This window comes from Phaethon lepturus, unplaced genomic scaffold, assembly GCF_000687285.1.
Source record: "Phaethon lepturus isolate BGI_N335 unplaced genomic scaffold, ASM68728v1 scaffold8940, whole genome shotgun sequence".
NCBI lineage: Eukaryota > Metazoa > Chordata > Aves > Phaethontiformes > Phaethontidae > Phaethon > Phaethon lepturus.
Window position 1 is genome coordinate 202,261 of NW_010511218.1, and position 20,825 is coordinate 223,085.

Below are 20,825 nucleotides of genomic sequence, written 5' to 3' on the forward strand. Positions count from 1 at the left end.
TGCACTCTTACAAAATGCCTGGGGACTCTCTACCGCTGTATCATGTTTACTCTCTCCTCAGCCAATTCTTTTCTTCAGACAGTATCCCATCAGTTTCCTTACAATGGTCTCCAGGCTTACTGGGCAGAAGTTCCACCCACCTTTTTAAAACGCAGCACTGCATTTCTCGTTTTGCTGATGCTGAGGATGTTTCAGGTGAGATGACATCCACCCCAGTCAGCAATTCAGCTGTTTCTACCGTGAGTTTCTTTACAATGATGTTTCAAACCTCTAAGTAACCTCTGGTCAGCATGATATTTGAATGCAACAAGTCCTTTAAAAGTTTAATAATTATTCCTGAAGAAACATGACATATTCTTCAAAATATTTTGTCAAAAATATGTCAAAACAGCCTATTATCAGGCCTGACAAATTTCAGACCTGGTCTAATGACATTTTTAAGGTCTAGTTTCTTGGGCACCCTCCAGACAGGAAACATCTGGTTTGTCCCATTAGAAACCTAAGCCTTTACTTCTAGATGTGCCTTATACAAAAGACTGATTTTCAAAAACAGAATATAAGAGATTTGCATTTATCCTGGGCTTTCTTTGATTGTATCAGGTACTGTACATTAATTGCAAGCACTGTGAGTGTGCCGTTGTATTTCCTGATTGGGCCTGGGGTTTTTTTTCTGATCTATATTGTCATTTGAGCTCTTTTAATAGCATCAGTTGCATGCTATAAAAATGTACCAGTTACATATAACTGGCAGACTGCTAAAAGTCCTGATTTTCAACCTCAAGTGCTCAGGTAGTGTGTTAACAGAATAAGAAAGGGTGCATTACCCCACAGAATACCCTGTCTAATTACAAGGCAAAGTGGGAATAGAAAAGGATAATGTGATGATATTTATCTGTACAGAAGGCAGTAGTCGATACACACTGGCAGCTTAATTATTGTGGGGGGGGTGTTATAGGCAATGCAAAATTTTAAGAAGGAACTTAAGATGAATAACAAAGGGCTGCTTTCCAGATATTTTCAAGGAGTCTTCCAAGTGTGAATTGTTACACGGGAAAATTATAGAGGTATTTATTTGAAAATGTAACAAGTAGACTCTCACAGAATGAGAAAGGAGAGGCTCTAAAAGATTTTCAGACACAAGACAAGCTCATGTATTGTATGACCCAAGTAGGAGGAGAGAGCTGGGAGAAGAAAAATCAGATCTGTTAAAAAAAAAAAAGAGGCAAAGTCGGAATGTTATTTTTACAGCATTTCAGACAGTTATGAACAAGAAAAGACTCCATTTATCTTGCCAAAAGGTTAAAAAGTTGCATAATAAAACTTGACATGACCTGAGCTTTACGTACAGATATATACAAATGACTATCTATCTCCAAGATCCTAGACAGAAAGAATCTGTCAGACACAGGGGAAGCCTGAATGTGAAAAATGAAAAGGATATGTAAGTCAGAGAGGATGTCTGCCACAGAGCGATCAGAGAGCGCTAGAGGCATATACAAAATGCGGTAAGGCTCCATATTAACAATACGGAATTTGCACTAAGTCCAGAAAAACACAGGTTAGAGACAGATCCAGGTTTTACCATCTATAGCTGGTGACTCTGGATTATAGTCAGTCCCTAAATTAATATTTGCAAATGCTGTTAACCCCATAGATCAGGTAACAGGGAAAGCGTGACGGGGATTCAGGACAGAATGCAGTGGATAGAAACATTGAAAAGGAGTATCCCGTAAAGGACACGCCGAAGGATAACGAGAGAAGAACAGATGAAAGGAAATTGTACTACAGCATCCATCTCTTCCATTATTTTAACCATTCAATCAGATTATTTCAGTATTTAGATCAAATAATTTCTGCACTCTCCTGATGTTTGCCCGAATACTTGATGCAGTGGAAGGACTCCATTGAGTTAAACGGGCTTTGAATCAGTCTCTGCCCTGCCCTCTCAAACCTGACAAACAATGGGCAACTTGCCAAAATCAAATTAGCACATCAAACTATTGTTAGCACTAATTAACTAGTAAATCAACAGCTAGTTAACTAATTAGCATATCAGTGCTCCCCAGAGTCAAGTAATTTATTATTTTAGTTTCAGCAAATATCCCTACCAAGTATAGTGATGCAAGTGTACGATGTTTTAGAAACATGTTTCTTTATGATTTGAAAATGAGATGTAACAGATCTACATTTTTAGAAACAGTCTTGTTTGAGAGTAAGAAAACAAAGAGCCTGTTTTGATTATAAAGCTAATTGATTTTTGAGCCCTAAAGTAATATGTGGTTAGAGTTGCATGCAATTGTCGTCTTTGATCCAGCAGACTTGGTTTAAATTGCGTGAATCAACTGCTCAGACTCCATCTTATTCAGAGCATGGGGATTTTTATTTGATGTAGACCAAAGTTTCAAGTGTTTCACTATCTGTTTTTCCTAGCTAAGAGGGGGAAAGTTAGTACTCTGGCTCTGCTCTTCAGTTTTCTGTCTTTTCTCACAACCTCTTTTATGGAATATAGAACACATGGGTTGGTCTTTGGAAGCTATATTGCAATTTATAGTAGTTTTCAATAATATGCTATATTTACTTTCATACAGTAGTAAATTTTACTTCTTATGTGCACTGAGAAATTATTTTAAAACTGTTGTGTTTTCTTGAGAAAACTTTACTTATGTTTTAGGCAAGCAGACATTTTCTGTACACAAAAAAAAGAATGTGTTTTACATGTATCCAGTTCTATAGCTCACGGATCATGTGCTTACACAAGTGGAATAAGGTTTTTCCTAAGGCAATCAATACTTCTCTATTCCTATGAAATATTATATTTTAAACCATTAGGCGTTATCTTTTATATTTCACTAAAATATGAAAAGTAAACCAGTGGGGGGAATCAAAGGATTCACACGGCACAGGGACAAACTCAGTACCCCGCAGTTAACAGAGCAAGCTGCTCAAAAGATGTTTTTCTGCTAATAAGAGTTTGGACTCATTCACCCAGCCAATGGTTGCAGTAGCTGAAGGCACTGCCCTTGACTTTTTCTTGCCATTCCGCTGCTGAAGTTCACTGCCCCTGCAGCTACGTGCTGGGATCAGAAGCGCGCCCGGCTCTCAGCTGCCTCACCACATACTCTCGCTCCTCAGATCAGCTCTTCCTCCACCTTCGATTTGCACCAAGATGCCAAACTCTGCACGGAAGTGACCAATGTGCACACATGAGTTTCCTCCTGCCAACTCTGCTTATAGGGACAGTGGTCTTCAATGAAAGAGGACTAGCAATGTCTAGGAAAACTCACTAGCTGTTTCCAGATTTGCCACATTCCTTTGCCAGAACCTCTGCTCGCTGGTTATTCTCTTTTTACACTCTGTCCCAAGGCTGAAATTTCTCAGTTTCAAAATCTATCAATCGTCCTGCTTTTATTTGTGAAGATTGACAGCTAAAATCCAGGATATCATATGGCAGAGATGCATATATTTCTCTCTCACTTAGAAACACCTTCAGCATATTAGCAAGACTGACTGAAAAAGGCTTAAGGACACAAGCAGGTATGTGTTTTACATATTTGAATCCAGTTTTCAGGAGGAAAAAAAAAAAAAACCCACAACTTAATGTATTCTCTTCAAATAAGAGATTCTGTCAGGATTTTCTTCCAAAATTTTGTCTGGCTGCTTGGATAAACCAATTCTAACTAAGACTGAATAGGAGGATTTTAGGTAAGCAGAAATAACTATCTGAATTAAAGTGATTATGGTTCACTCTTAATTTTAATTTAATTTAGTTTTGCAACAAACTGTACAGATTGTAAGAGAAATTCTCTGCTGCCTTTGAAAGAAAGCGCTCACAGCAGCAGGAGACATTCATATGTGTTACTCGTCTAATAAATGACCAGCATTGCATTACAGAGAATTTCTAGGGGTTTTAGAGTGCCTTTTGCAGTCCCACCTACTATAACCCTGTTTAACTTACAACCTACTCTCAAATTGTAGTATCAGTGAGATGACTACAAGCTAAAAATTAATCTGATTGCAGTAGAAATACATTAACTTAAATAATTCACAGCAACATGCAGACTGACCTGTCCAGTAATAGGTTAGGTGCAAATAAAAGCTTTCCTGGGTGTTCCATGGAGCGCCAGACTAAGCCAATCATCAGTATCTCTAACCAGGCACATTCCAGTAGATGGACCTGATCATGGAGTGTTAAATCCACAAATCCTGAAAGAATAAATAGGAGACAGTAAAAACACTCCAGTTTTGTAAGTGGAACAACATTATTCAGAGAATCAGGTTAAAAAGTTCAACGGAGCTGGATAACCAAAAAGAAAAAGCAATAAAACAGACATTTGGCTGAGTTTTGACTATTATTAGGTCCACTGTGGCTCCATCCTACAGAACAGCCAGCACTTTCTGTGCTAAGCCAAAGCCCCCCGTTTGTGCCCTGGCCGCAGCGTGCCCCAAGAGCCGGGCAGGAGCCGGGTGAGCATCTCCGTCCCCACGTCTGCCGCTCGAGGGCTGGGCAGTCGGGCGCACGCTGCCGAGAGGGGCAGCCGCCTGCTCCGGTCCCATGGTGCCTGGGTCAAGATGGAGGGAAAATGGAAAAATGCCTCTCATAAAACGGAATGATAGCTCTAATCAGCTAATCCCAGAACACTTTTCCTAGTGGAATGCTGTTTTACAGACTCGTGAAAAATCTGCCGTGCTGCAAGTGCCATACCTGTGTGGAGGAGCCCCCAGCACAGCATTTCAAACAAACTAGCAAGCAAATGCCGATCACTGCGCAACCAGTACTCGCTGGTGAACCACTTGCTTGTATTTCTATCGGACCATAGCTCCTGGAGGAAGGAGGTGACCCTTCTTACTCTGTATTTAAACAAAGCTAGAAACAATAAATGCGAAATTGCTTATAGCAGTACTGAACTACGAATGTGAAAGAATAACAATGAAGGTAGGCATGAAAGCATAATGACAGTGGTCATTCGTGCGTTCATTTCATGGAACAGATTACATCATTCTCTATTTGAGCTTCTCACTTTTCATGAACACCTCTCCTCTGAGGACAGGCTGAGAGAGCTGGGATTGTTCAGCCTGGAGAAGAGGAGGCTCCGGGGAGACCTTATTGTGGACTACCAATACTAAAAAGGCACTTACAAGAAATATGGGGACAGACTTTTTAGCAGGGCCTGTTGCGCTAGGACAAGGGGTAATGGTTTTAAACTAAAAGAGGGCAGATTCAGACTAGATCTAAGGAAGAAATGTTTCACACTGAGGGTGGTGAGACACTGGCACAGGTTGCCCAGAGAGGTGGTAGATGCCCCATCCCTGGAAACATTCCAGGTCAGGTTGGACGGGGCTCTGAGCAACCTGGTCTAGTTGAAGCTGTCCCTGCTCATTGCAGAGGGGTTGGACTAGATGGCCTTTAAAGGTCCCTTCCAACCCAAACCAGTCTATGAGACTATGGTTCCATGAGTGTTACTTTCAATCCAAAGATGTAAGTGAAGGGAAGATTGCGTAATACAATTTATTGGATCCTAGCATAAGTTATTCTTTCAAATTAGGATGAACTTGCTAAAATGAAATGTGTAGAAGTTCCCTTAAAACAGATCTTATTTATCATTTACTCAGTGTTATATGTGAAACACATTATTGAACTTTGCCTTTTTTTGCAATTGTGATTGATTCACATTAGTTTTCAGAATATAGTTTTCAGGATAAACTACCTACCCATCCCAGTAAATGGCAGCGATTTTGCTTCAATACTGTGTCCTCACTAGAGGTATATACTGAGTTAGTTTCAAGGAATATATCTGACATACTCTCAAGTACTATCTTGAGAAAAGGAGAAAAAAGGCAAATATTTTTGAAGTTAAATATCATGCTGTGAATTTAAAAAAAAACCACAGAGAGAAAGAAGGAACAAAATATAGCTCACAATAACTTAGAAAATATTATGTTCTGCAAAAGAGTTTTTGATATAATTATTTTTAATTAAAACTTCTGAGAGAGCTAATCAGTCTATTCATAAAGAATCATTCACTAAAAGGAAACAGCTTTGACAAGTCTGAAATAAAACTTATCTGGCAATCATTAAGAGTGAATTTAGACAGTTGCAGTACCTGCTTTTTGATGAAAATGGTACTTATTGGGGAAAAAAAAGTTGTCATTTTTCCTTTATTACCATATGCAAAAATGACTTTCAGACTTCACAGACTGATAGAACGGCGTTTGCCTGAGTCACCAAACAGCCTGAAGCAATAGAGCTGAAGCTCAAAAGAGCAACTTTCTTAACTACAAAGCATTGATTACAGCACTCAGGAATGAAATCGGCAGAAAGAAACTGCTGTCTGTATATGGAGAACAAAAAATAAACACCATGTTTCCTATTAGGTATCACCTTCATATGACAACACGTAATACGGTGGTTTTAGCTATGTTTGAAGAGTACGGCAGCAACGCGGGGACACAAGCCCCCGTGGGGTGTCTGAAGTTTGCGATCAGTGCTTTACCGTTACATCGCCAGCATTTCGCGTGGCCGCACGCTGTTCTGCCGTGGATTGTTTTGATTGTTACAGAAAAACTGAGCTTGTTACAAGGACGGTAATCCACTTTCCTGTAAAACTGCTCATTCTACAATATTCTGGATGCCAGAATGCTTCGTTGTGTTCTGCACGCTCTTGGTCTTTACTTTTACTACAGCTGTTCTCAAAGCCCTTTTAAGACTCATCTTTTTATTAGCTCTATTTTTTCCCACTCCCACATATGAAATTTCAGATTGCACTGAGGCTAAGTAATCTGCACAAAAACTAAAGAGAGAAAGTGAAAAAGAAAGCTAATAAATAACCTCACTTGCACTGTACAGGAGAGGTATTTTGTTAGCCTGCTCTGAGAATAGAAATATACTGCCCAACAATGCTAACATCTTTTAAAATACTTGAACAGGAATACTTTGCATTAAAAAGTCCTAAAAGGGTTGACCAATATTGTTGCTGTCTGGAATATTAACTCTGGTTTCAGTGAAGCTAAGGAAGTTTCTAAAAACTCAGATGAAAAAGAAAACTCATCATGAGTCCATAGTTTAAAGCATTAAATGATCCATCAGGCTGGCATCTACTTTGGGTTCTATAACAAAGCAACTAATACAAACCTTGATTAATGCAGGTTTAAAAGTCTGTAATATAATAATACTCACCAACTGTAATTCATAAAAAACCTTCTCAAATTAACTTGATGGCATTTTAGGTGATATTATAAGTTTAGTTGATAAAAATAATAGTTTTGATGGAACAGACTTGTACGAGACATTTGATTTCATAAAAACATGGAACAGATTAACTGAATTAAAATATTTTAAATTACACATCTCAGTGTGTAATGGCAAAAGGCTAATGAACTGAACTGAAGCGTTTCTAGAGGAATGCCATACAGTTTACTACTTTTTACCTGAGACAATTTTTCTAATGATGACATGGAAAAAAACCGAAAATCATGATTCAGATAACATGACTGCGTGTGGGAAATAATGCAAAAAGCAGGTTCATAATGTAAGCAAATCTAAATTACTCACTAGCTTCATCATAAAAAATACAGACATAAGTTTAAAACCAAGAATATAAGGCATATATACAAGATGGAAACAGTAGCAGCCATGGAGAGGACTTGGAAAGGATACAGAAAAATCAGCCCAGTTTGAGCTTCCAGTGGGAAGCTACATCTAATAAAGATGATGAACTCTATAAAAAGCCAGAGGAACCCTGACAGACTAAGGAGGTTAAGTTACCTCTGTGTTACCTTGAATCTGGTAACGGTTCTTCAAGCAGGATGAGAAGTTGTACAGAATGATAGAGAAACGCCAAAATGAATAAAGCATTGAAAAACATGCCCTCTAGTGAGGAATAAGAGGAATTTAGTTACTCTTTATGATGCTAAATAGGCTAAAGGTGTTAAAGGACTGCAATCTAAAGAAAAAGAGAACGACATTTCAAAAGGTAATGGAGTAACAGACAAAAGCCCATGCTGGAAGCTAAACCTGCTGCCAGCCAGACTACAAATGAGGGGCCATTGTTAACAACAAAAGTAGTTGTTATCTAGGCAACATACTAAGTTTCCAAGAATCTGCTACCGTTAGAAATGTTAATCAAGATTTAATTATTATTTTTAAGACATACTCTTGTTCAAGCAAGCTAATTCAGAATAATCTTACAGAAGGTTAAATTAAATGATGAATAAATCATTAGTCACTTCATCGCTCGGAGCATGCTGCACTTTAATGTCACTAAATTTGTGTAGATGTGCACTGCATTCTGAAATATCAGTGTTCTTTTAATGCTGGCAAGTTTTGAAAGAAAAAGTATCTTTGAATTCTAAAATTTTGGTTATTGTGCTTTAAGAAGAAAGAAAAACCCTCACTTCACTGTTGACAAATTAGTTACTTGCATCTTATGGATATAACCTACATCTGACTCTATACATCAGACTGACCAATTGCATGACCTTATGAGACATATCAAAATCCCTTTGAGGCCAAAACCCACAAGACTTAACCATTCATATGCCTGGTAGGAGAGAAACACTGACAGAATAAAAGCCATGGCTGAACCATCCGTTTTTCATATACAGAACAGGTAACGGTATTTTTGAGTGATTGCCAACACAGCACACAATCGTTGTTCCATGAATTCTTGTATAAACCTGGAAATTTGAACTTCTGAAAAGCCAGAAAGGTCTTCTAATCACTCAGCTAAGAATAGGTGGCAAATAAATTTATGTTATATGTAGAGCACAAAACAATAAACTGATTATCCTTTCTAATATAAAGCAGCAGTATGTGCCGCATCAGTGACAGTATGATACAAATCTCCCTCTTCCAGACAATAAGATACCCTGAAGCAGCAGCGGGCCCATGGAGGAAAAGCTATTAAAAGTCCTATTTTGGCAAGCATGACTCTCTAGAGGTGACATTAGACTTGGGAATCCAAAATTCCTGAAAAAGGAAGGAAGCAACCATCTACAACAGGTATGAGCAAATCTCTTTGTAAACTGGGAGTTGGGCAGTTGCCCAAAGGAAGGGTTGCCATGAAAGAACACAAGGTCTGCTGGAAGTAGTATTAGGTAAAACATGTACCCCTGACAACAACAGAGAAGTGGTTTATGCACAAGGTTGGTTGGTTGCAGTAAGGAACAACATAAAGCTCTGACGGTTTTCATCTCTTGCTACTGTGACATACAATGTGAGCCCTGCAGTCCTCTGAAATAACTGCCAACAATATATATATAAGTCAAGTTTTACCAATCAAATAATTTGAAATGAATATGTTCATAATTTGCCCGAGTGACTTTTGACCTAATGAGCAGCTTTCTATTTTATCAGAAACAATTTCTCTAGCAATTAACATTCTCTAAGACCCAATATCAAGTGTCATTGTAGACTTAATCCTACAACAATAAATCCTCCACTGGGTACTTACAATTACCTGCAGATCATTTAATTATAATAATTTTGCGGTTTCTACTAAAATGCTTAAGACTCGGCTACAAGGTGTCCAAGGTTTCCAGACTATTCCTCGTCTCACAACAAATGATAAAGCAATCTGCTTTGTAATCCTACCTATGAGTTTATACCATATGTCTTAATGACCATGATGGATACCTGAAATATACATTTCAGTGAATTTTTGCAAGGCAGTAAACAACATTTGTGCCATAAAGAATGACTCTGTCTCCAGGTGCTTTGAAGGACACTAAAGCAAAAGTAGTAAAAAGTTTCAAAAGTTCTAGCAAAGTTCCATCTACCAAAGTATCCCATTTACAACAGCAATTGATACCAGATGCTTATGGCAAAACGTACGGCAGGACAAACATATGCTTCTACAAAAAGCTTTCTCAGGCTCCAGTGGTATGCGGCTCAGGGACTTCCAGAGCCAAAGACAGTCTTTTTGTGCTTAATGTCCCTTAACATTTTTTCCTCCAAGTTTGTCCAGATGCTTTTTGAACCCACGTATGCATTTAATCCACTTTAGATTTTTTTATATACTCTGGAAATGTTACTTTCTGCTAAGAAGTTTCACACTCTAAGTTAACACTGGGAAAATAATAATTTCCCGTTTTTCTGAAAAAAAAAAGTCTCTTATTTTCATTTGATACATCTAATTATTATATTTGAAGATATAGTTATTCCCTAGGTCATCATCTCACTGCTAATCTTCTCTTTTCCAAACAGTTTTAGTACATTCAATCATTTCTCACATGAATGTTATCCTATTCACCTTTAAACTCATCTTGTCCTCTTTGGAGCATTTTCCAGTTCAGCTGTATTCTTTCAGAGACAATGACAATAGGATGACACAGTTTTTCAGCCTGCCCTTGTCTTCATCACCTTAGTCAATTTAATATCATCCATAATTTTTATCACTGCTATTCACTCCTTTTTTTCCAGCTAGCTTATGAAGATGCTGAACAACTTAAGGTTAACTATTGAACTCCAAAATCTCTCTCTTTCCTAAATGTCCTGCCTGCTTGTCTGGGAAGTCTTTAACTTGATAGTAACAGGAATTTTTAGAATACCTCCTATAGCAAAAAATATAGGATGTTATATACTATACAAAAATATTGTGGGCAATCAGAACATTCCTACATCGTGTGTCTTAAATTTGCACAGATGAACCGATATTTTTTCTATCTTAATGCAGTGTTTTGAAAAGTGGCAACAACCACAGAAAAAGACTGTTATTTACAACTCAATACAGTATCTCAGCTATGCAAGGGTCATGTAATAGGCCACATTTGGAACAAAACTCTAATTAAGTTGGCAAAGACAGCAGGAAAGTAGTGGTGCATGCTGCAACCTAATAGCTAGCAACCATTCAATAAAGCAACAAAATTAAGAGAGGTTTATATAGACAAAAATATCTAAGTAGATGAAACAGACAAACAGAAAAATAATTCCTACAGCAAGTTTTGTTCTCAAGAAACAGCCAGGAAGATGAAAACCAGCATTTGCTTCTCCTAACCTAATAGCTCAGTCACCTCTGTCTGGTCAAGATGCCAAATCTGTGCTTGCTGTGGTGCCACCGGCTCAGAGCCCAACCTCTCCCCTTCAAGCAGAGAGGGGAGACCACATCGCTGCATTCATGTAGCACGTAGGACGACGTTTCGGTCTGAACTTGCATGGATCACCCAGCCTCCTCAGCCCTTAAGGCTGAGCCCTGAAACCGTTTAGTTAAAAGGTGGCTAAAAGCTGCCGAAGCGGCTGAAACTTGCGCCCGGGCTGTAGCCTTGCCTGCGCGCACCGACAGCAGGGCAGAACAGGGTGCAAGGACGAGTGAACCGGAGCATCACAAACACTGTTTTCCGTGAGTCTCACTATTCACACACCTATTTCCATAATGCTGCTTATTCCTACTTCTTTCCACAGATCTTCAGACCAAAACTATAAGGAACTTAATAATAAGTTCCCTCTCCTACGAGCACTTAAAGAATGACACGGACATACTAGCTTAATTGTTTACACAACTCCAGTGGTTTAAATTAAGACCTGTTTTGAGGACTGAAGATCAAAAAGCTCTAAAATCCAACGTTTTCAGTCCAAATATTTTGCTAAAAAAGTAGTCTCCTTACTTTATTTTTTTTAAAGGAACATTACTTTTGTTTCTCTAAGTGGAGTCATAAAAAATTTAACCACAATTTGCTGAGTTGCAGGGAGGAAGGTCTGAAAGGCAAACACAAAGCAAGTAAGAGCCTCTAAATAATTTGTCTGCTCTTTCAGAATTCTCGGTTTTCACTGCCTGTATAATTTTAATATAGTAGAATACCAATGCAAACTTATGCACTGTCTCCTCTAAGCCTAAACAGTCTGTCAGGAATGAAAATATATGATATATCAGAGAGAAGAGCATCTGCTCTTAATTACTGCTAATTCCTTTTAAAAATTTTACTTCACATTTACCATTTTCAGCTTTAATGGTTCTAAACTTCTTTCTGAAAAATAGCGCTCACAATTTACAGATGTAAACATAACACGACTTGGGGGTGTTCGGAGTTTTAGGTAAAACTCAGAAAGTCAGACAGATCATGAGGCCCTGCTTTCATGCTCCGTACTCAAACTGGAAGTCAAGAGCAAGCAAGCTTTTGCCCTTCTCCTCCGCGGGAGGTTTCCGCCCTTCCCGAGCCTGCCGTAGAGACCTGCCTTGCGGTTTGTCGGGTGTACTGCCCCAGCCAAAATCCCACCCGACACGGTGGGATTTTGCCGCAGGGGTGTCACACGTGTCGCTCTTAGTTCAGATCCCATTTCTAGGAGCTGGTCTGTCCTGCTTCCAGCTAAAAGCTGTGCCCTGACAATTCCAAAAGGGATTTCTCGGGTAGATGAGAACCGTTTCAACTGTTTTCCAGGAATGTGCAAAGTTATCACGACTTCACTCAATGCTTTCTGCTTGCACAAAAAGTGCCTACTTTTTCAGGCCTGTCCAGTCCATATCTTCTCAGGATGAGGAGACTAAAAAGCTCCTGAGGCCATTCCTGGTCCAAATAGCCAACGCCTCGTTCAGAACAGGATTCTCTCATTCCCTCTTCAGGTACACACTAGTCCAAAATACGACTGAACGTACTCTGCATGCATCAGACCTAATAAATACTGTCCTACGCCAAACTTCCCATGCCAAAGCAAGCTTGTAAAGGACTTAGCCGAGTGGAAGTTGATCTACGCCAAGTTAATACTTTGCACCAAGCACAGTCTGGATTTAGGGCTGTGGAAACACTTCGGGGGCAGTGACAGAGAATAGCCGCTGGTCAGACGTACATTCTCTTCTCATGACAAACCCTTGCCACATTTTTATGAAATGCTGCTGTCTTGCCTGAGGGCAATGCCAGAAGCCCACAGCGCAGCACCAGCTCGGCTGGCACCGCGCCGGGGCAGACGGACCACGCGCTGGCCCACGGGGCTGTGGGAACGGCCAGCCCGGGAGCCAGCCCCGAGCTCTGGAGCGCTCCGGTGGCTGTTGGGGACAGTGAGTTCTCACTGAAGAGCAGCCTGAGCAAATTATTCCGTAGGATTTGATCGCCTGGGAAAATCCGTCCCACGCTGGTGGATGGTCGGGCCGTCGGTCCAAAGCTGGTGGTTTCTCTCTCACCGCGCTCTCCCCGGCGCGGACGCCGTTCGCAGGGAAGACGAGCCGGGCCGCGCTGCGGCCCAAGCCCCGGGCTGAAACGCGGCACAGCCATTCCCCGTGACGCCAAGTGCCTTCATGTCCCGACCTTCCTTGCACGCGTCGCTGCGTCTGCCTCGACTGAAGCACAGCTTTTATTTTGCAACTGTTTCACTTTGTTAACCAAAGATTATTCCAGAAAGTGCATTAGCAGTACCAGTTAACACAAATAGGCTGAGGCCTTCCAGCAGGGAACATAATAAAAGTAATCGGCACTCACACAGCACTTTACATTTTCAAAGGGCAGTAAATCCATTAAGTATTATTAAATGTATTTTCTGGATAGAACACGGCGAGGTTAAGCAAGTGCCTCATCCGGGAGCAGGCAGGATTAGGACGGAGGTGTGGCAGGTCTCAGCATACCCTCTAGTCCTTTCAACCACACAAATCTTTAGGGTTGAGAAGCCTCCTTGGACTGAAGTGCAAGCTGTGTTTCTTGCAGGTCAGTAAAAAGGTAAAACAACAGAAGCAAGTGAACTTTGCTCAAAGAGAAAAAGGCCAGAAAGCCTTACCAAGTTAGAGTTGGGGGGGAAATCGTTCAGAGCGCAAGCGGAAAACCTGGATGCAGGGAACTAAACAAGCTTTAATCCTTAACTGGTTTTAAAACAGTCACTAATCTAGGCAAGGTAACTGCCTATATAAAAAAATGCTAGGCCTAGGCTGTCTTCCCCCTCTAAACAAGCAGTTTTGACAGTTATTGAAATGACAACAAATCTTAGTACTAATAATAATTATAACAACTACTGTATAAGAAGCGAAGGCTGCCTGCCAGTTTGCTAGTGAAAGTTTATCGTACTGTTTTTATAAAGCAAGATACATAATTCTTTTTCTGTACAAAAAACCCAAGCACTTCAAACGATCACCACCAAGCGATGTTCATTGTTACACCACAAATTCCTGCAGCACTATATAGCAGTTATTTTAAAGCATGTTCATTATCATTCATCCCTGGACTGTAATCCAGACGTCTGAGACTCAGGCTACACTTTGACAATAGTAAGGTGGTACTTTATGGTTCTTTTATCACTGAGAGCTGTGCTATTTCTCAAGGGGTTCCGGCTTGCAAATAAGATGTACAGGACATTGTCTGCATACTGAGAAGGGGACAACGGCAGCCGTTCCCAGGGATTTTAAGTGTAGGAACAGACCATCAGTGGCATGTCAAGGCTTTTCTTTTGAAGGGTGTCCTCTGAATCTTTCCCTGCACAGGTAAGGAAGGACACTAAAATACACAATATGAAGTAATATATCTTTTCTTCATTGTCTCTGCAATAGTTAATTACACTATGCTAAATTTATACCAGTACTCAGGCCAGTTGCAAGTAGGTTTGAGGGTTTTTTTTTTTTAATTTGCCATTTTTGTAAGAAGAGGTCACTGCTATGCAAAATGTTTTCCATCATAAGCAGATCCAGCTAAAATAATTCATGGGGCTGGTTATGCATTCTTGCCTGACTTTTACGAACTCAAAAGACACACTCATAAATACAAGCTGTCCTCTCTACCTCATTCTTCCCCCTTCCTCCCCCTCCCTGCCCCACCAGTGCTGCTGCTCTCCTGGTCTGTTCTGCCCGTGTGAGCGTTCAGGCAACTGATGAAATAACCCAGCGAGGAGGAGGAGGATGGAAGCTGAGCGACGTGCAGCGCGGGAGCACCAGCCACCTTGGATGGTTTACGCTCTGTGTAAACCTGTCCTGAGGCTTGAGGTCACGTCCAGCGTGACTTGGATTTTTTTGTATGTTCAGCTGCACCCAAGAGAGCATGAGGTTTTCAGCAGTTGTTTGACCTCCTTACTAAAATACCAGGCTGTGCTCCAATCACAACCTAAATCAAATGTAAATAAGTGGTGGGTTTGCGGCTGTCGAGACAAATCACTTGAGGCAAAAGGTCTCTTTAAGCAATCACTCTTTAAGCAATCACAGTTTTTAAGCAAGCGTATAGTCACTGGAGGGGGGAAAAGGAACCAGACAGAAGTAGACTCTTTCACAGCCCCTGGGAGGTTTCAAATGGTCGCTTCAATACGCAGTTATCAGGGGAGAATTTTAAAACCAAAGATCAACCTGTGAGACTTCCCAGTTTTTTCCTCTTTTTTCCGCATGCTTTTTTCCATGCACCTACGTGCTTTTACTACATCCTTATGCTGAGCTGAGTTGGCACTCGAGCTGGCAAAGGCGCTTTGGGCGGACAGGACTTCCACGGTAGCAGCGAGAGCCGGGGGCGGCCGGTGTCCGCACGAGGCTCTGCGGGTCCGCTCGGCGCTGGCTGGGGCGCTGCCGCCCGGGGGAAGAGGGCTCTGGGAAACCTCGGGGTGGGCAAGGGCAACGCAGACACGTCACAGGGTCTAATGGCCGTGTGGGCAGCAGGATAGGGGTGGCAAGTGAACAGAACTCGGTTAAAGGGAGCCTGGAGATCTACCTTCTACTCTACCGCAGGCAGCTCGCTTCTACTTCTGTGCACCTCATTTCTTCCACATATGTTAGGGTATAAAAATACCTCCGTTGTTCCATTTTTTATCCTTTTTGTTCCCTTAATTATAAGAGCTATATGAAAGCCCTGGAGGCGGTCATAACACAGTCAAGAACATTTTGGAAAAGAGATAATATCACCTTTGAAAGGTAACACAAACTATGATCGGCTTCCGCCACTCTTCTAATCTAACATTATTTATTTATTGAAGGAATTAAAAGTTGAAATTAGTGATTACTAACCCTGCTCTTTCTGAATGTCCCTAAAATCCTCTTTTTATACTCTTGATTATTTCCAATAATCTTATTTAAATCTTTAAGAATTGAAGTTTCATAATTTCAATTTATATCTCCTCCCATGCCTGGAAGCTTGAGAAATGTCACTTTTGAACTTAACACCTTTTTTGACTACAAATTACTTGCATGTGATGAAATTGGGAGGGCTTGCCTCTCCCCTTCCTCATTCATAAAATCCAGTGAATAAAGCACTCTAAGCTTTCTGCTCCACAGTATATTCCATCCCAGGATCTACTGTACTCACCACTGAACCGATTAACATCCATTGCAGCAGCATCTGGAACTAGCAGAGAAGAGGATTATTTTGCAACCCAAGGAAAAGAGGGAAAAACTGTCAAGTCTGTAGTGAGACTGAAGATTAAAACTGCTTCAAGACTACAAATAGAAATTGCTCAGAACATAATGTGCTGTACCCAAGAAATGAAGCATAACCTCAGAGTTCATGGTCTGGTCATTCTTTATAGTCATTAGGAAATAAAACTAGCTTGACTAAGGCACCTGCATCCATTTTATTTCTTCAGATTGTTCACTTTTAGAGAAGTCTTATTTTTGTCTATCGCACTTGTCTGTGAGTAACAGAAACTATATACGTATATGTATTGTTTCATGTTCATTACATTGGCTGGTCCTACACCAAAACAGAAACACAAGCATAAGTAAATAAGGCTCAAATGTTATTTTCCCTGCTATTCTTTTCACCCCCTACATGACTGGTTTTGAACAGAACCCAGTCTCTGAAAAAATACCCAAGAAATTGTAATGACACATCAAAGAGAAGAAAGACAGCAAAATTAATTGCAGCAATTTCCTTTAACCACTACAACAACAAGAGCATTTTAGCAGCTGTGTGGGAGTGTCATCATATGACAGAGCAAGGGAATACATTACAGGGAAAGCAAGACACTGGAATGCAGCTGGCCATTTATATTCATTTTCTTGTCCAGGGAAACCTGGTAACTTAGCAAGCAGCATGTTTCCAGAAAACATACCGTTCACTTAAGCCTCTTTTCTTGCATACTGTCCTTCAATGGATAACAAATCCAAGGCATATTTCAGCACCTGCAAAGCCTCTGGAAGCTGTTGCACTTTGCATCGGCCGGGCTCAGGTGTGCACACAAAACACGGGTGTTGCGCGTGGAGAACCACCACCTTGTCCTCAAGCTCCTATACTGCCTGCTGAGACATATGCTGAAGCTAGAGCTGGTTGGAAGAACTCCCACAGAGCGTTTTACATGGGAAAGCGGCGGGCTGATGAGCTTAAAACACTCTGGAGAACATGTCAGATTTCACAAAATGAGAATAAACAAATAAAACCAGGCTAGTTTCCATGGGGGAACATGGTGTCCCTCTCAGCTACCTCGTCTTAGTTTTCAGCACTCCACCAGGCACCTAGTCCTACTCAGCACTGCGAAAGGTCCCTAGACTTCTAGGAAATCTAGGACTCTTTTTTCTAAAATTGGCTCCTTTTCTTTTTAAACAGGTGACTAAATAATTTGAAATCTTAATGAAGTCTATTCTTTCATATTGAATAAAATGTTTCATTTCACCTGAAAAAGTTATTATCTAGCAAAAAGTTCCAAAAAATCTCATTTTGTGTTAAGTGAAAATGATTCTCTTTTATTGTTTGGATCTGCCACGAAACAAAGAAATTAATTATTCACAGGACTCTGATGGAGACATCTGGAAAAGCTTTGGAACAGTGTACAAGCTCATCCAAAGTAACTGGACCTATAAACCCTATTTGTCATCCTTTGTCAGGACTGGAAAGTTGCATGGAATGCCGTTACATTAAAAAAATCACAGCAATAAGTAAATGTACTTCTAAGAAGTACAATAGCAGAAATTAAAGATTACAGAAAAATTCAGCAAGTTTGCCGTGGAAGTAAAAGATCATAGTTTTTTCAAATGGGGAAAAAAAGTGGTAGTTTTTGTCTCTCTCATTTACAGAGAAAATTTGTTTTATTTTGTTTTCCTTTTTTCTTTCACCTGCATACGGAATGTGAGTTTGACAAAATCCTCATGGATGAGCATAAAACCTCTAGCTTGGATCAGGAAACAGAGCCACTTCACATGGTTCAGACATAGACTAGGAGACCGTTTTATGAATAGTGTCACCATACTGACCCTCAAGGCACAATTTGGTTCACATATAGAAGACTTCTTCAGGCTGAAGGCTCCTGTCCTCAGAGGCAGAAGAACTGTGTGTGGTGTAGGAGCCCTGAGGCAGCAAATACCATCTGATTCCTACCCAAATGATGTTCTCCCCATTTGATGATAACCAGAAAGTTCTTGGGTTCTACAGCTCATGTGTGTGTTTAAGCATCTAGAAACCAACTTAAATATAGTCCTGCCCCTATAAACTTCAGGTATGATCAATCTGCTCAGAGGCTTGGAAGCCAAGAGACACAGCGTCAGGCTGGCAGCTTGTTAAGAAGGGGGAAACCAGCTCATCAGCATTTTACAGAACTACTTCTGACATCCTGTTATTGAATTATTTCAGAGCAGTTTCTGACAAGCTGATACCTCTGTCTCCCACCTACTTGAAATCAGCACTTAAAAGTTACCCCACAACATTAGTTGTAAATCAAATATCTCCTAGGAAAGCTGGTAACAATTATTCAACTGAAGAAGAGCAGATCTGAATTCATCAGACTGCAGTGATGGAGTTTTACCAAAATCTCTCAGAAGCCCTACTACTGATAAAGAAGTTACAAAAAGCCTCATCTGGAGTTTAAAGAAAAGAGCACTCTGACTGAACTGTCTGCTGAAATAAGACAGTAAGGGAAATATATTTATGTTGACTGGCAGTGTCTCATTCAAATGTCAGGATCTTTCTCGAACACTTGATTAGAAGTGGCCCCTTCAAAAAAAAAAAAAAGCATAGAGTGGAACAAAGGTACAAAAGTAGAGAAGAAAGAGAGCTGAGAAACATAAGTGATTTCAAATAAATTACAAATTTTAATATACTATATTATTTCAGACTTAGTTATAATTAATTTTTCCTTAGGCATACTTAGCAGTCGCAAAAAGCACTTCTCAGGACAGCTTTGCATAACACCTGGATAAAGTAACACGTAAAACTTCTGCAAGATAGAAACCACATTTTTGGGAAGAGAGGGATACGGGTGAGGCATAAAACAGAACCATAACGAGCATTATAAAAAAAATAGCAGATTTAATTCATATTTATACCTGTAGGCTAAGAGTCTTCAAATGAGGGGGGTTTATTTCACATAGAGATATTTAGCGTGCTTCACAGCTTTCCCACGCAGCAGATAAAGTCCTGAGGTAGCCATTTAGGGATAGGTACACTGTGGCACGTTATAAGAGTTATACAACACTAACGCAGGGAGTCATTGGTGCCTCCAGGAGCAAAATTACTGTTTCCCAGTGGTAAAGCAACTTCTTCGCAAAAGGCCCAGTGTCAAAGAACATAACCTTACATGTACACACGTGGGAAAAAAGTGCATTGGGTCTTCATATCAGAGTCACTCATTCTCTTTAGCTGTGTTTATATGAATACCAAGTGGGAAAAGGAATGAAGTCGCAAGCAGCACTGATAAATTTGCTAGGTTTTCATGGGCAGCTCTTCTTTGTCAGCTGAGAACCTGCCTATGTATACTGCATTTAAAATGTGTGAGACATCAATCAATTAATACCAGGGGTTAATTCCACCATCACCGAATAAAATATACTAGAGCTTTCCTTTTCCACAGACATTGCAAAATCCCACCCTGCAGAAGAATAAAAATCAACTGCTGATTCCAAAAAGTCTGCCACATGCTTCTGTTGCTTCAGGTCACGAATTACTATCTGTACAGTGCCAACTTGGCCCAAAGATCTTCCAGAAGAATTTGCTGCCTTCCTGGAAGACAAAGACAGAAGAAAAACTTCCGAAAAACATGCACTAGAATAGGCAACCAACCGCAAAGTAACTCAGCAAAAAGAAAGCCCCAGGGTTCCTCTGTCTTCTAAATAGCACAAGTACATGAACAGCCAGTCTTTGCCTCCTGGGAAGTAAAGTCTCTTGTACCCCAGGGATGGAAGAAAACTAAAGACCCTCTACGAACTAGGAGGCATTTTGTGTATCTTGAGTGAGGGGGAAATTCACACAGAATCACTAAGGTTGGAAAGGACCTTCAAGATCATCAGTTCTAACCACTAATCCAGCGCCACCATGTTCCCTAAACCATGTCCTGAAGCACCACATCCACACGTTTTTTGAACACTTCCAGAGATGGTGACTCCACCACCTCCCTGGGCAGCCTGTTCCAATGCCTGACCACCCTCTCGGTGAAGAAATTTTTCCTAATATCCAATCTAAAACGCTCCTGGCGCAACTTGAGGCCGTTTCCTCTCGTCCTATCACTAGTTAGTTGGGAGAAGAGACCGATACCTTATTCTTCCTCTTCCCTTTGACTCTCCGGCCCCTCACAGCTCTGGCACAGCATTACGGAGCATATTACAGATCATGCAGAAATACGTAAAGTAGAAGCTATATAACATCTACTTCAGCAAACAGGATAAAGGCTCTAAATGGTGCCAGTAACTAGAAAATTCTTGCCTTTTGTGTAGGAGAGATTGAAAAAGACGTCTCTCTTGAAACAGAAATAAAGATAAATTAAATTAGAAAAAAGTTTGAATTAGAGCTCTGTGATACTATTGACAGTATGGATGCATGAATATTTTTTTCTAGCACTCTCATATTAATACTTGCCTGTTCATTCTTGGTGTGTTATCACCCTTGCAGGGAACTGGACTAGGGAACTCACACAAGTTATAGGCAACCAAAAACACACATAAAAAAAGGTTTATTTTTAACCCAGATCAATCCTGCTATTTGCACAGCCCCCCAGTCCAGGGGGAAGCAGAAGGGTAGGAACC

General features: G+C 40.5%; 1 protein-coding gene across 1 annotated transcript in view; it reads right to left on the reverse strand.

The window, feature by feature from the left end:
* ESR1 (estrogen receptor 1) overlaps nt 1-20,825 on the reverse strand; it is a 55,218-nt gene that overhangs the window by 24,418 nt on the left and 9,975 nt on the right. Inside the window, exon 2 of the mRNA XM_010283189.1 lies at nt 4,065-4,203. Within this exon, the coding sequence (XP_010281491.1) occupies nt 4,065-4,203 (139 nt within the window). The remainder of the gene's footprint in view (nt 1-4,064; nt 4,204-20,825) is intronic.